At 37.3% G+C, this 13,571-nt stretch overlaps 1 protein-coding gene across 4 annotated transcripts in view; it reads left to right on the plus strand.

Moving 5' to 3' along the window:
• Positions 1 to 13,571, plus strand: part of WASHC4 (WASH complex subunit 4) — a 62,188-nt gene that overhangs the window by 18,073 nt on the left and 30,544 nt on the right. For 3 of the 4 annotated variants that reach the window (XR_007153998.1, XM_047866934.1, XM_047866936.1), the window contains exons 14-16: positions 3,987 to 4,113; positions 8,708 to 8,833; positions 12,721 to 12,828. Coding sequence is in view for 3 of the 4 variants with exons in the window: in XM_047866934.1 (XP_047722890.1) it covers positions 3,987 to 4,113; positions 8,708 to 8,833; positions 12,721 to 12,828 (361 nt within the window). In the remaining variant the exon portion in view is untranslated. The remainder of the gene's footprint in view (positions 1 to 3,986; positions 4,114 to 8,707; positions 8,834 to 12,720; positions 12,829 to 13,571) is intronic. The other variant, XM_047866935.1, reaches the window with a different exon arrangement.

Here is a 13,571-nt window from a genome sequence, read left to right on the forward strand (position 1 = left end):
GAAGTCATATGATATTTGTCTTTGACTGATTTCACTTCACGTAATACCCTCCAGTTCCAATCATGTAGTTGCAAATGGCAAGATTTCATTCTTTTTGATTGCCGAGTAATACTCCATTGTGTATATAGACCACTTCTGTATCCATTCATCCATCGATGGACATTTGGGCTGTTTCCATACTTTGGCTATTGTTGATAGTGCTGGTGTAAACATGGGGGTGCATGTGTCCCTTTGAAACAGCACACCTGCATCCCTTGGATAAATACCCAGTAGTGCAGTTGCTGGGTCGTAGGGTAGTTCTCTGTTTAGTTTTTTGAGGAGCCTCCATTCTGTTTTCCAGAGTGGTTGCACCAGCTTGCATTCCCATCTTAATATTCTTTAATAGTGTGATGCAGTTGCTAAAAATGCCAATATATACTTGGATTATGTTAATAACTATATCCAGATTATGGGAAATGGTACTTATAATATCTAGGCCATGTGAATTGGTAGTTTCATTGAATTTTTATTGGTCAGATCATAGTTGGTGTCCAGTGGTGTCACATTTTTAAGAGGGACACAAAATGCAGCAACCCTAAATGCAGCTGATCAGGATATGTCAGAAGACCTGACAACCATGCCTTTTGAAGAATCTCTACATAGTTTGACCTTTAAAAGAGAAATCTGAGAAATGATGTGGTGAGCTCCTTAAATATTTGAGGGGCATTCAGGTTGAAGAGGGAACAGATTTGATCTCTGTGGCTCCAGAGATCCAAAATCGCCAACATGATTGAGCTCTTAGTAGCAGGCATTATGCTAAAGGCTTTAGACACTTTGTCTTATGCAAACCCTGTAATAGTCTTCTCATGTGGGAAATAATAAAGGTAACAACTAATATTAACCCAGTGCTTTCTGTAAGCCAATAACTAAACTGTTCCAGGAACTTCACCTTTATCATCTCCTTTAATCATGAGAGAATCCTATGAGGTAGATACTGTAATTATGGCCATTTTGTAGGTGAGAAAATTGAAATACAGAGAGATTAAACTTGCCCAAATTTAAACAGCTAGTTAGGTGGCAGAGCTGGGCAGTCCCAACTCTAGAGCATAAGCTGTTAACTGCTACTCGATAGTACTATTTTTATCCCATTTTTAGATAAGGAGAATGAGGCTTAGAGAAATGAACTTTGCCAGGTCAGAGAGCTAGGTGTGCTAGTGTGCAAGCCCATACCAGTCCTGCTGAAGAGCCTCTGCTACCAAGTCCTGGAGGCTGTTCTGAGAGGTAATGCACTCTTTACTAGCGCTGTGTAGGTAAAGTATAGATGACCTCAGTCCAAGATGCTGTAGGAAGTGAGGCTTATCAGGTAGAAGATTGAATAAGTTGACTTTCAAAGACCCCCCTCCCCCCCATGATAACATTTTATGTTTCTAAATTCTTTGATTCCAAAGATACACAGTTACCATAGAGCTCCAGGGAGCTGAAGGGGATAGTGTCTTTTTCATTCTCCTTGCAGTTCTCCCAAACAAACCTAAAATTCACTAAAATGAAACCCAGGAGAGGGGAGACAGTGTGACCAGCATGAGTTTTATCCAGTGTTTTAGGAAAAATTGAGGGAGTGAACAAGAGCTGTCCCAGTTAGGTTCCAGAGTTCATTAGATAATGAGGAAACAGTGGGGGACAGTTTCCCTGCCCCCCGCCCAATATGCACTAGACTTCAGCTGGCCAAGTGTCCCAGCCACATTCCTGCCTGGGGTCCAAGGTTTGTAGGTTGCTGCATTTTGCTTTTCATTCAAAACCATTTTGACACTGGAAATACTGACTTCAGAGGATAGAGCTCTGAACCTTCATTTCAAACCTCTGTTGACATGCAATTGTTACCGCCATTTGGTGATTTACATTGGGACAGATTTCTTTTTTTTTCCTTAGTGTTTTTCCTGTTTGTACTTTGAAATGAAGCTGACCATCTGACAGGACCCTTGGCTATTTTTGGACTCCATTTGTCAAAAACTTGTTTTTTAAAACTTGAAACAGCTTCATTTTCATGTATTTATAAGAGAGGAATATCATCTAGTGTTTGAATGTAGGAGTGATGGGTGGAGTAATGGATAATCTCTGCTTTATCCTGCATAGTCTGATCTAAAACTGAGTGAGTGCCGTTGACTGTGTTATTAGCCTTCTTCATAAGGTTACTGGTTTGATTACTGTCAAGGAGGGCTCTATAATCTAGGCCTCTTCCTTCTGTCTTGGCTTATGACCTTTCTGTTCCCTCCTATACTTGTATCCGTGCTGAATACTGATCACAGCTTCCTCAAAAGGAGGCATTGCTCTAGGACCCTGCTCATTCTTCGTGTTTCACATTTTTAAGTCAAATAATCCACAAGTCAAATAATGTTAGCACCATTTGAGGCAAAGCCAAAAGTACAGCTGTTGGTGTCATTTGTTTAATGGAATCCTGGCTCAGCAAGAAATTTTTCTTAGATTTGATGCTAGGGTTTTACCTCTTTAAAAGACAGTTATGAAAAATTTTGGTGTAATCCCTCTTCAGACTGAGTTCTTGACATTGTCAGACTCTTTGGCAGTATGACTGACCAGTGACCTCACTGTGGGGTTCAGATTTCGGTCAGGTGAGTCTCTGCAGTCCCTTGCCCGGAGTGCTATCCTCTAGTTCATTCTGACTGGCAGTAATGGGATGTTTCTCTGACTGGAGGAAGTCTCTATAAAGAGTTGGTAACATCAGATCCCACAAAGGGGAATTGTTTGTTTTTCCACACTAAACCTTTAAAATAAAAAAGAAGTGTATATTAAATAGCTTCTGGGCTAAAAGTTTCCATTTTGAGCCATTTGAGATACATTGATAGAGTGATTCAGTGTTTGTAATTGGCTTGCAGCGGAGAATTAAATCAGTAGATTTAGTCTTTCCTGGATAGGAAAGCTTCCTAGATTTGGGCTTTTATCTTGGGTTGGCTTTTTACCAGTTATGATCTTGGGCACATTACTTAACTTCTCTGTGTATCAGTTTCCTCTTCTAGATCATAAGGTTATGTGAGGATTAAATGAGTTACTTTGCGTACAGTGATTAGAACAGTGGCTGGCATATAGGAAGCGTTCAATCAGTGTAGCTTTTATATCCAGATTCTGACCACTTCCAGGCTTCCCTTCTGGTTCAAGTTGTCATCCCCTTCTGCATTATCATGGTAGCTGCCTGAGTCGTTTTCTGTTACCCCACTTGTCCCCTTCACTGTTTATTTTCAGCATCTCAGCCAAGGTGATTTTGGTCCTCTGCAAAGTTAGATAAAGTCACTCTGCTCGAATGCTTTGGTGGCTTTCCATTGAAGCCCTCTCTACAAGGTCATACACAAATCCTGTTCTACTCCCCACCCTTCCTGCCCCCTCCCCCAACCCCTGTACTTCTCCGATTTCCTTTTATGTTCTCATCCCTGTTCTCTGAGCTCCAGCCATACTGACTTCTTTTTATTACTTGAACATGCCAGACGTTTGCGTTTGTTATTTACTTTCCTAGAATTCTCTTCTCATATATTTACATAGCTTACTCATCTTCTTCAAATCTTGGCTCAAAATCATAATTTCAATGAGCCTGCCTTGATCACTGTAATTAAAATTGTACCTGCCCTCCAAGTCTCTGTCTCTTTTTTTCTCTCTGCTGCATTTTTTCCACAGCACATATCTAACATCTTACAGATCTTAATTATTGATTTCTTTGTTACACAACTCTCCTTTCTTCAAAGAATGTAAACTTTATTGTGGTAGGGATTTTTATCTATTTTGTTTACTGCTAACTTTTATTTTTAGTACTGAGAAACAGTGTCTGGCCTATATAGGCATGAACATTTGTTGAATGAGTAAATTATATATGTATGTAGGATGTCTGTAATTTGAAAACCAGAAAGGTGGCTCATGGAAGGAAATATTTTATCCCAACCAGTTCAAAGAAATGGAAGTAAATTTTATTTCCTGTGCTGAGTAACCCCAATATTTTCCTTTGTTAGAGATGTACAGTCTTACTACGTCTTTGTGAGCTCATGGATGATGAAAATGGAATCTATTTTATCTAAAGAGCAGAGAATGGATAAATTTGCTGAAGACCTCACCAATAGATGTAATGTTTTTATACAGGTAGTTGCATCTTCTTACTTAGAATATTTTGGGGGTCATTTCTTTGTTAATTCAATGTATAGAACTTACACTTTGAAAAAACTGGAAGGGGTAGGATATGTTTTTGTTTTTAAAAACTGAAATTGATTTGATTATGTTTAGATCTGTGTGACTAATTTAGATTTTCTAATACATGCATTTAAATCTCTGTATTCTCTTCAAAGCATGACTTTTTTTTGCTGTATCCCATAAGTTTTGATATGTTGCATTTCCATTATTTAGTTCAAAATATGTAAGAAATTTTATTGTGATTTCTTTTTTGATCTGTGGGTTATTTTGAAGATACGTTTTAATTTGTAAAGATAAGAGGATTTCCTAGTTATCTTTTATTATTGATTTCTAGAAGTACTAAAATAATTTTGCTATTTTTAAATTTGTTGAGATTTGCATTATGGCCCAGCCTATGGTCAACTTTGGTAAACATTTCATGTACACTTGAAAAGAATATGTAACTTGCATTTATTGGTTGTAGTGTTCTGTATATGTCAAGTAGGTTATGTTTGTTAATGATTTTGTTTACATATTGTGTCGGTTACTGACAGAATTGGGTTAGAATCTGCCACTAGTATGGTGGATTTGTCTGTTCACCCTTTGTTTTTGTTTTATATGTTTTAAAACCAAGTGAGTGCATAACATTTAAGAATTATTATTTATTCCTGATGAATTGAACCTGTTATGAAATATCTCTTTCATTTCTAGTAATGCTCTGTCTTAAGTCTTGTGTGTATAATAGTAATATAGCTATACCAGTTCTCTTTTAGTTAAGGTCTACATAGTAAGTCTTTTTTCATCATTTGACTTGCAACCTGTTTGACTCCTTATATTTAATGTGTGTCTCCTGTGTGTAAGCAGTGTGTAAGCAGCATAAATTTTTCCTCAGTCTAGTTGTCTTTTTTTATTATTTTCTCTATGTCATTACTGATGTATTTGGATTTAAAACTAGCACCTGACTAGTTGCTTTCTATTTATCTCACTTGTTCTGTGTCTCTTTTACTTTCCTTTCTTGCTCTCTTTTGAATTAATTCATCATTTTATTTCTCATTTATTGTTAATTCTGTATCCTTTTACTGGGTTTTTTTAGTGGTTACTCTAGAGATTTTAAGTGCATCATTTAACCTTCAACTCCAAAATAAATGAGTAGTTTTATCTCTTTCTAGACAGTGTGAGGATCTTAAACCACCGTAATTCTCTTTATCTACCGTCTCACTTCTGAGTTGTTGTTTATTTTGATTCATTTTATATATTAAACTTCTCGAGGCATTATTATTGCTGCTGTTGTCTTTATAGTCCTGGTCCATTTAGATTTATCCATATATTTACCTGTTCTGTTGCTTTCTGTTCTTCTGCGTCTCTTCATTCTTCTTATATATATATATACATACATACACATATACATATATGTATATATGTATATATATGTATGTATATATATATATGTATGTGTGTATATATATATGTATTTGTGTGTGTGTGTGTGTGTGTATATATATATATATATATATATATATTATCGTTTATTTATTTTTGAGAGTGAGACAGAGAAGTAGAGCATGAGCTGGGATGGGGCAGAGAGGAGGGAGACGTAGAATCCTAAGCAGGCTCCAGGCTCCAAGCTGTCAGCACAGAGCCCAACACAGGGCTTGAACTCACGGATTGTGAGATCGTGACCTGAGCCAAAGTTGGACGCTTAACCGACTGAGCCATCCAGGTGCCCCTCTTCATTCTTCTGTTTGTGGAATAGCTGTTAGTATTTCATTTAAAATGTCCTTCTGTTGATGAATTATCACTATTTTTTTTTGTCTGAATATGTCTTTATTTCAACTTCATTTTTGTTTTTTAACATTTATTTATTTTTGGGAGAGAGAGTGGGTGCAGGGGAGAGGCAAAGAGAGGGAGACAGGATCTGAAGCAGTCTCTGCACTGTGAGCACAGAGAGCGATGTGGTGCTTGAACTCACAAACTAAAATCATGATCTGAGCCGAAATCCAGAGTTGGCTGCTTAACCCACTGAGCCACCCAGGCACCCCTCAACTTTGTTTTCAAAAGCATTTTTGCTATGTAGAGAATTCTGGGTTAGCAGGATCCCTCACCTCCCTCCCCCACTTATTGTCTTCTGGCTTTTATTTTTGTTGAGAAGTTAGCTGTCAGTTTTCTTGGTTTCTGAATGTGAGTCTTTAATTGCTTGTAAGATCTACTTTTTGGTTTTTAGCAATATTGCTTTAATGTACCTAGGTGTAGTTTTCTTTGTGTCAGTGCTGCTTGGGATTCCAGAGCTTCTGGAATTTGTGGAAAATTCTCAGCCACTAACTCTTCAAGTACTATTTCTGTTTTATTCTCTCTCTCTCTTCTTTTCTCTTTACCTATGTCTAATTTGTTAAGCCTATCTACTGAACTCTTAATTTTACTTATTTTACTTTTTAGCTTTTTTTATAGTTTCCATTTCTTTTTCTGAAAAAAATTTTGTTTCTTTTCCTTCAACGTAGCAGAATTATTTTTAAGCCTATGTCTAGTAATTTCATTATCTGGATGTTTCTGTTATCTATGTTTCTCTTGTTTTTGGATATGTCTTATTATCTCTTTGCCTGGTTATTTTTAATAATGTGCACATTGTATATGAAAAACGGTGGATATAATTTGAAGATCTGGATATTGTTTTTCTTTTTCCAGAGAGGACTTAATAATTTTTACTTTTGATAAACAGCTAGTCTGGGACAACTAACAACCCAGATCACCTCAACCTAGTCATGGATTGAGATGATTTGAAATGGGACCTAAATCCTATGAAGGCTATTTTTTTGAGTTCACCCTTACTTTTTAGGGGGTAGTTTTTCAGGATCCCAATCCAGAACCTAGATTTATAGGACCTCCTTTCCTTTTTGATGGGCCACGAACTCCTGTTTTGATTCCCCTCTCCTTTCTGGGAGATGCTGAAAGGTAACATTTGGCTTCTGTCTCTATTCTCTTTTGGAACTGGCAGATGCTTCTTAAGGGAAAGCAGCCTCAAATGCCAGGCTCACTTCTCTGGGTTTCTTTCTTCTCCCAGATTTTGGCTTTATATTTCCTTATCTTCTTAATAGCTCTTTGATGCCTCCTGAGAGATTAAAAAAATGTTTTGCCCATATTTGCTTGTTCTTTGTACAAAGGTTAGTCCAGATTATTTATTCTTCCATTAACAAAAACAGACCCTAAACCTCTCCTCTCCCCATTTAGATTTTTAAAATACGTCCTTTATATATGTTTCACAAGTTAATGACCATCTGGGGACCCATGAATTCTTTCTCCCCTGTTCCCCCTCAAAAAAGAAACTCCCCTTTTTATGCCTGGCTTAGAGTTACACTTTTGCTGTTCTTTGTTTCTGCTTTTAAACTTTTCATGGTGCTGCACTAGGGCAGAATCTGGTGTGATAGTTCTGTAGCTGACAGGTTAAGACTTCTAGCTCTTTCCTGTGTGTATTCCCCAAGCTTTGTCACCTTTCTTAGGATGCTGCCTTCTCTCTCATTTCTTATTCTGTTAACTTTGCACATCTCTTTATCACAGAGATATAATTGGTTCAGAGAAAATCCCCTCTCCCACCCACACTAAGTATCACTTCTTTACTGAGCCACTGTTACACTGATGGGAGAGTACTTTATCTCTCACATATGATGGAGGACTAGAAAAAAAGTTGAGAATCACTAGCATATGGCTTCTGCCCCAGTTCCTTGAATATATCCATAATAGTATAATTTAGGTTCATCCTAAAACTGTACATGTATCTTTTTTTGTCCTTTTGTAAACCCAAAGAATCTTTATTATGATGTTTCTATGTGGTTTTTTTGGATCTAAATGAAAATATATAAGGTAATATCCTTTTCCTGTTTTCTTATTCCATCCCATTTCCCTGGGTTTACTAGCACTAAAAATCTTTTTTAAACCTCACAAGACCTTTGTTCTTCCTTCGTGAATAGAAAAGTAGGAGAGAATATGTTCTTATTGGGCTGGAAAGAGAGAAGGTCGGATTAGGACCAACATAGGCAGGGGACATGGTAGCAGATGAACAGTGGGGATTGGTCCGGGTGAAAAGGAAAGGGGGAATTGGCTTGGAACTGAGAAATACCTTTCAGTATCTGTATTGGCCAGACAGCAGCTCTCATACTCCTTATTTTTCAGTTCCTGGTTCGTTAGGGTCCTTAGCATTTGTCTGTAGTAGATAGGAGTCTTTAAACTCTTGTCTGGCAGGTAAGATAAGGATGAATAGATAGCTTCTGGACATTCAGATCATTTCTCTGAAGGGTTTGTTTGCTTTTTTAATGGGAAGATTCTTTAACTGTGATTTTATACTTTAATTTCATCAGTACTAAACTTATGGTATGTAATAGGTTAAATACACCTTTAAGGGTTGCTTTGAAGCTTCACCATTGTGTAACATTGTGTGAGGAAGAATATTTCAAAATCTTAAGAGCAGACTTTAAAATAGTTATTGGCAAGTTGGGGAATAATTGTTACATAGAGAATGAAATGTTGAAGAAATGAAACTTTTCCTTGTGATTATAATCATTGTTTTATTTTTTTATAGGGCTTCTTATATGCATACAGTATTAGTACCATTATTAAAACCACAATGAATCTCTACATGTCAATGCAAAAGCCAATGACCAAAACCTCAGTTAAGGCATTATGCAGGCTTGTTGAACTTCTCAAGGTAGGTTTAAGATTATTTTACCTTGCCATTATAATTGAGAATTAACCTGTGCTTAAATTATGGTGATCTTGTAATATTTGACTTCTTGATTATCAGAATAAATAATTGTGGGAAAGTGTACTTATCTCTCACGTGGCTAAGGAAACTAGCCATTGAAAGTAATTTCTGAATAACTTTATGAATGGCCAATATATTTAAACTTTATTAAAATTAGCATGTATTGAGAGAAGAAGGGAATGAGAAGGTTAAATTACATATTAGTAAAGTTTTACTCATGGAAGTTTTAAGCATGTTGCCTGAATTATAAAAGAATATGACGTGGTACAGAAATTGGTGCATAGATCAGTGGAACAAATAGGGACCCCAGAAATAAACCCACAAATATATGGTTAGTTTTGACGAAGGAGGCAAGAATATATAGTGGGGAACATACTCTAATAAATGGTGCCGGGAAAACTGGATAGCTACGTATAAAGAATGAAACTGGACCACTTTCTAATGCTATACACAAAAACAAAATCAAAATGGGTTAAAGCCCTAAGTGTGAGACCTGAAACCATAAAAGTTCTGAAGAGAGCACAGACAAGTAATTTCTCTGACATCAGCCATAACAATATTTCGTAGGTATGTCCTCTAAGGCAAGGGAAACAAAAGCAAAAATGAACTATTGGGACTACATCATACATCAAAATAAAAAGCTTTTGCACAACAGAGGAAACCATCAACAAAACAAAAAGACAACTGATTGGGTGAAGATATTTGCTAATCATATATCCAATAAGGGGTTAATAGCCACAACATATATAAAGAACTTATATAACTCAACACCAAAAACATAATCCAATTAAAACATGGGCAGAGAACCTGAATAGACATTTCTCCAAAGAAGACATACAGATGGCCAGTAGGCACTTGAAAAGATCCTCAGCATCACTCATCGTCAGGAAACTGCAAATCAAAACCGTGATGAGATACCCACCAGTTAGAATGGCTGATATCAAAATGACTAGACGTAACAAGTGTCGGCGAGGATGTGAAGAGAAAGGAACCCTCATGCATTGTTGGTGGGAATGTAAATTGGTACAGCCACTGTGGAAGACAGTATGGAGGTTCCTCAAAAAGTTAAAAATAGAAATACCATATGATCCAGTAATTTCAGTACTGTGTATTTGCCCAAAGAAAGTGAAAAAACTAATTTGAAAAGAACATGTCTCCTGTGTTTATTGCAGCATTATTTATAATAGCCAATGTGTGGAAACAACCTAAATGTCCATCAATAGACAAATGGTTAAAGAGGATATGGTATACATGTAATGGAATATTATACAGCCATAAAAAGGATGAGATTGTGCCATTTGAGACAATATGAATGGACCTAGAGGGTATTAATGTGAAATAAGTCAAACAGATAACTACCATATAATTCTACTCATAAGTGGAATTTTATTTTTTTTTTTAAATTTTTTTTTTTCAACGTTTATTTATTTTTGGGACAGAGAGAGACAGAGCATGAACGGGGGAGGGGCAGAGAGAGAGGGAGTCACAGAATCAGAAACAGGCTCCAGGCTCTGAGCCATCAGCCCAGAGCCCGACGCGGGGCTCGAACTCCCGGACCGCGAGATCGTGACCTGGCTGAAGTCGGACGCTTAACCGACTGCGCCACCCAGGCGCCCCATAAGTGGAATTTTAAAAAAATAAACAGAAAGCAAAATCAGACCTATAAATAATACAAGGAACAAACTGATGATTGCCAGAGGAAGGGTTTGGGGGATTGGGTAAAATGGATGAAGAGGAGAGAGTGGTACAGGCTTCCAGTTATGGAATGAATAAGTCACAGGAATAAAGGCACAGCATGAAGAATACAGTCAGTGATGCTGCAATAGCAATGTAATGGGATGGTTGATAGCTACACCTGTAGTGAAGAGAGCATAATGTATCAATTTGTCAAATCACTAGTTGTACACCTGATACTAATGTAACATTGTGTATCAATTGTACTAAAAAAAAAGACATCCATTTTGTAGTGTTCAGATGCACATGAGGCTAGTCAACATGAGGCTAATTATTTTGCAGTTTAAGGAAAGTGCTGTAATCTTGTGATTTGAATACTTCTGGAAATACGATAATGTTTTTAGCATACTCTATGTAAGTAAAAACAATAAAAACCCTTTGTAGGCAAGAGAGCCCACTTAACCTTTTATAAAAATTGAAATTAAAATTTTCTAGTAAATTTCTGCTAATGCCTTTAGATTTGCTTAGGAAATAAAATCTTTTGGAAATTTTTAGCCTTTTTAAAAGATTTTTTAATGAACTGTAAATACAGAAATGTGTGTACATGCATATATTTCATAAACATAATTTTAAATAATAGACAAAAACCCACCATCCCATTTAAGAAATATTGATATTTTCAGAAGCCCCCTGTGTTGTGCTCTGTGATTACATCTTACCCTGCTCCCTCAGAGGAAACCAGTCCCGCATTTTATGCTTCTCATTCCGTTGGTTTTCTTTTTAGTTTACCATATATAGATGAATCTATAAACCATTCATCATTTAGTCATATATGCTCTTGAAGTTTATATTAATGAAGTAATACTTTATGTACTTCTTTACTTTTTTAAACTCATAATTTTTTTTTAATACTAGAATTAATATTGGAATTTATCAAGGTGGTTTTTAGTTTTTTTTTTTTAATGTTTATTTATTTTTGAGACAGAGACAGAGCATGAATGGGGGAGGGTCAGAGAGAGAGGGAGACATAGAGTCTGAAGCAGGCTCCAGGCCCTGAGCTGCCAGCACAGAGCCCAGCGTGGGGCTCGAACTCACAGACTGTGAGATCATGACCTGATCCGAAGTCGGAGGCTCAACTGACTGAGCCACCCAGGTGCCCCCAGAATTTTGTATTTGAACTTTTCCATGCTGGGATGAGTAGCTATGGTTCCTTCATTTTCATTGCTGTGTAGCTTTCCTGTAGATGGACTTTGGGTGATTTCCAGTTGTTGCTACTATATACAGTGTTACTGTTCTTGTATCTGTTTCTTGGTGTAGTTGTGCCAGAGGTTTGCTGAGTTTTGTATCTACCAGTGGATAGCTGGGTTGTGTGTTACTTACATGTTCAGCTTTTCAAGATGATGCCAGATTTTTTTTTTTTTTTTAATGTTTATTCTTGAGAGAGAGAGACAGAGTGTGAGTGGGGAGGGTCAGAGGGAGACACACACATAGAATGCGAAGCAGGTTCCAGGCTCTGAGCTGTCAGCACAGAGCCTGATGCAGGGCTCAAACCCACAAACCGTGAGATCATAACCTGAGCTGAAGTCGGACACTTAACCAACTAAGCCACCCAGGTGCCCCGCCAAATTGTTTTTTAAAGTAGTGAGAGCAGTCAGTTTATATACCTCTGCAAGATTAAACTTCCCTTTGTTCCCCAACTGGCCAACATTGGTATTATCTGGCTTTTTCTTTTTCTTTTTTTTTTTTTGGTGAGAGGTAAATGATTTTATTTTTAATGTTTATTTCCCTGATTGTTGATGAGGGTGTCTTTTCCAAGTGTTTATTGTGTGAAGGATCAGTTCATTTCTTTTGTTCAGTTTTCTATTGAATTATTTGCCTCTTTTAAAAGATTATTTGTTAAAAATGTTTCATGCATTCTGAGTAGTAAACCTTCGTGCATGGCAGATATTTTCTCATATGTTGGCTTGCCTTTTTATTTTTTTAATAGTGGCTTTTGATGAACAGAAATTCTTAATATAATTTACCGATCTTATATAATAATTCTTTTGGATCCCATTTACAAATTCCTTACCTAGCCCAAGGTCTTAAAGATATTCTGTGATTTTGCCTAAAAGTTTTAAGTTGATTTTCACAGCATTACTTGTGGTTCTTTTTAGGCTATAGAGCATATGTTCTACAGAAGAAGCATGGTTGTGGCTGATTCAGTTTCACATATAACACAGCACCTTCAGCATCAGGCTCTTAATTCTATTTCTGTAGCCAAGGTATGAAGGTTATTGTATATTCAGCATAATTATCTTTTTAGTTTGCTCTCCTGTTGTTTTATGTGTGTTTTTTATTTTTAAGCATATATATTTTTTAAGTTTATTTCTTTTTGAGACAGTGAGCATGAGTGGGGGAGAGGCAGAGAGACAGAGGGAGAGAGAGAATCCCAAGTAGACTCCACGCTGTCAGCGCAGAGCCCAATACAGGGCTTGAACTCACGAACCATGAGATCATGACCTGAGCCGAAATCCAGAGTTGGACGCTTAATGGACTGAGCCACCCAGGTGCCCTTATATGTGTTTTTTTAGTTTAGTCTGTTTACTCCATTCCTTCAAACATAATATTTCTTGGTCCTTTTTCTCCATGGTATTTTATGATTGTTACTTAGAGCAATCAGGGTTAACTCTGAACTTGCAGCATGGAAGTTCACTCCTCTATTAAAGGAACACTCCTCTATTAAAAAATGACATTGTGGGAACGGCTGGGTGGCTCAGTTGGTTAAGCATCTGACTCTTGATTTTGGCTTAGGTCATGATCTTATGGTTTGTGAGATTGAGCCCTGCTTCAAGCTGTGCACGGGCAGTGTGTGGAGTCTGCTTGAGATTCCTTCTCTCCCTCTCCCTCTCCCTCTCCCTCTCCCTCTCCCTCTCCGCCTCTCCCTCCCCTTCTCTGCCTCTCCCTCCCTCTCTCTGCCTCTCCCTCCCTCCCTCCCTCTCCCTCTCTCTCTCTCTCTCTCTCTCTC

This window comes from Prionailurus viverrinus, chromosome B4, assembly GCF_022837055.1.
Source record: "Prionailurus viverrinus isolate Anna chromosome B4, UM_Priviv_1.0, whole genome shotgun sequence".
NCBI classification, from domain to species: Eukaryota; Metazoa; Chordata; class Mammalia; order Carnivora; family Felidae; genus Prionailurus; species Prionailurus viverrinus.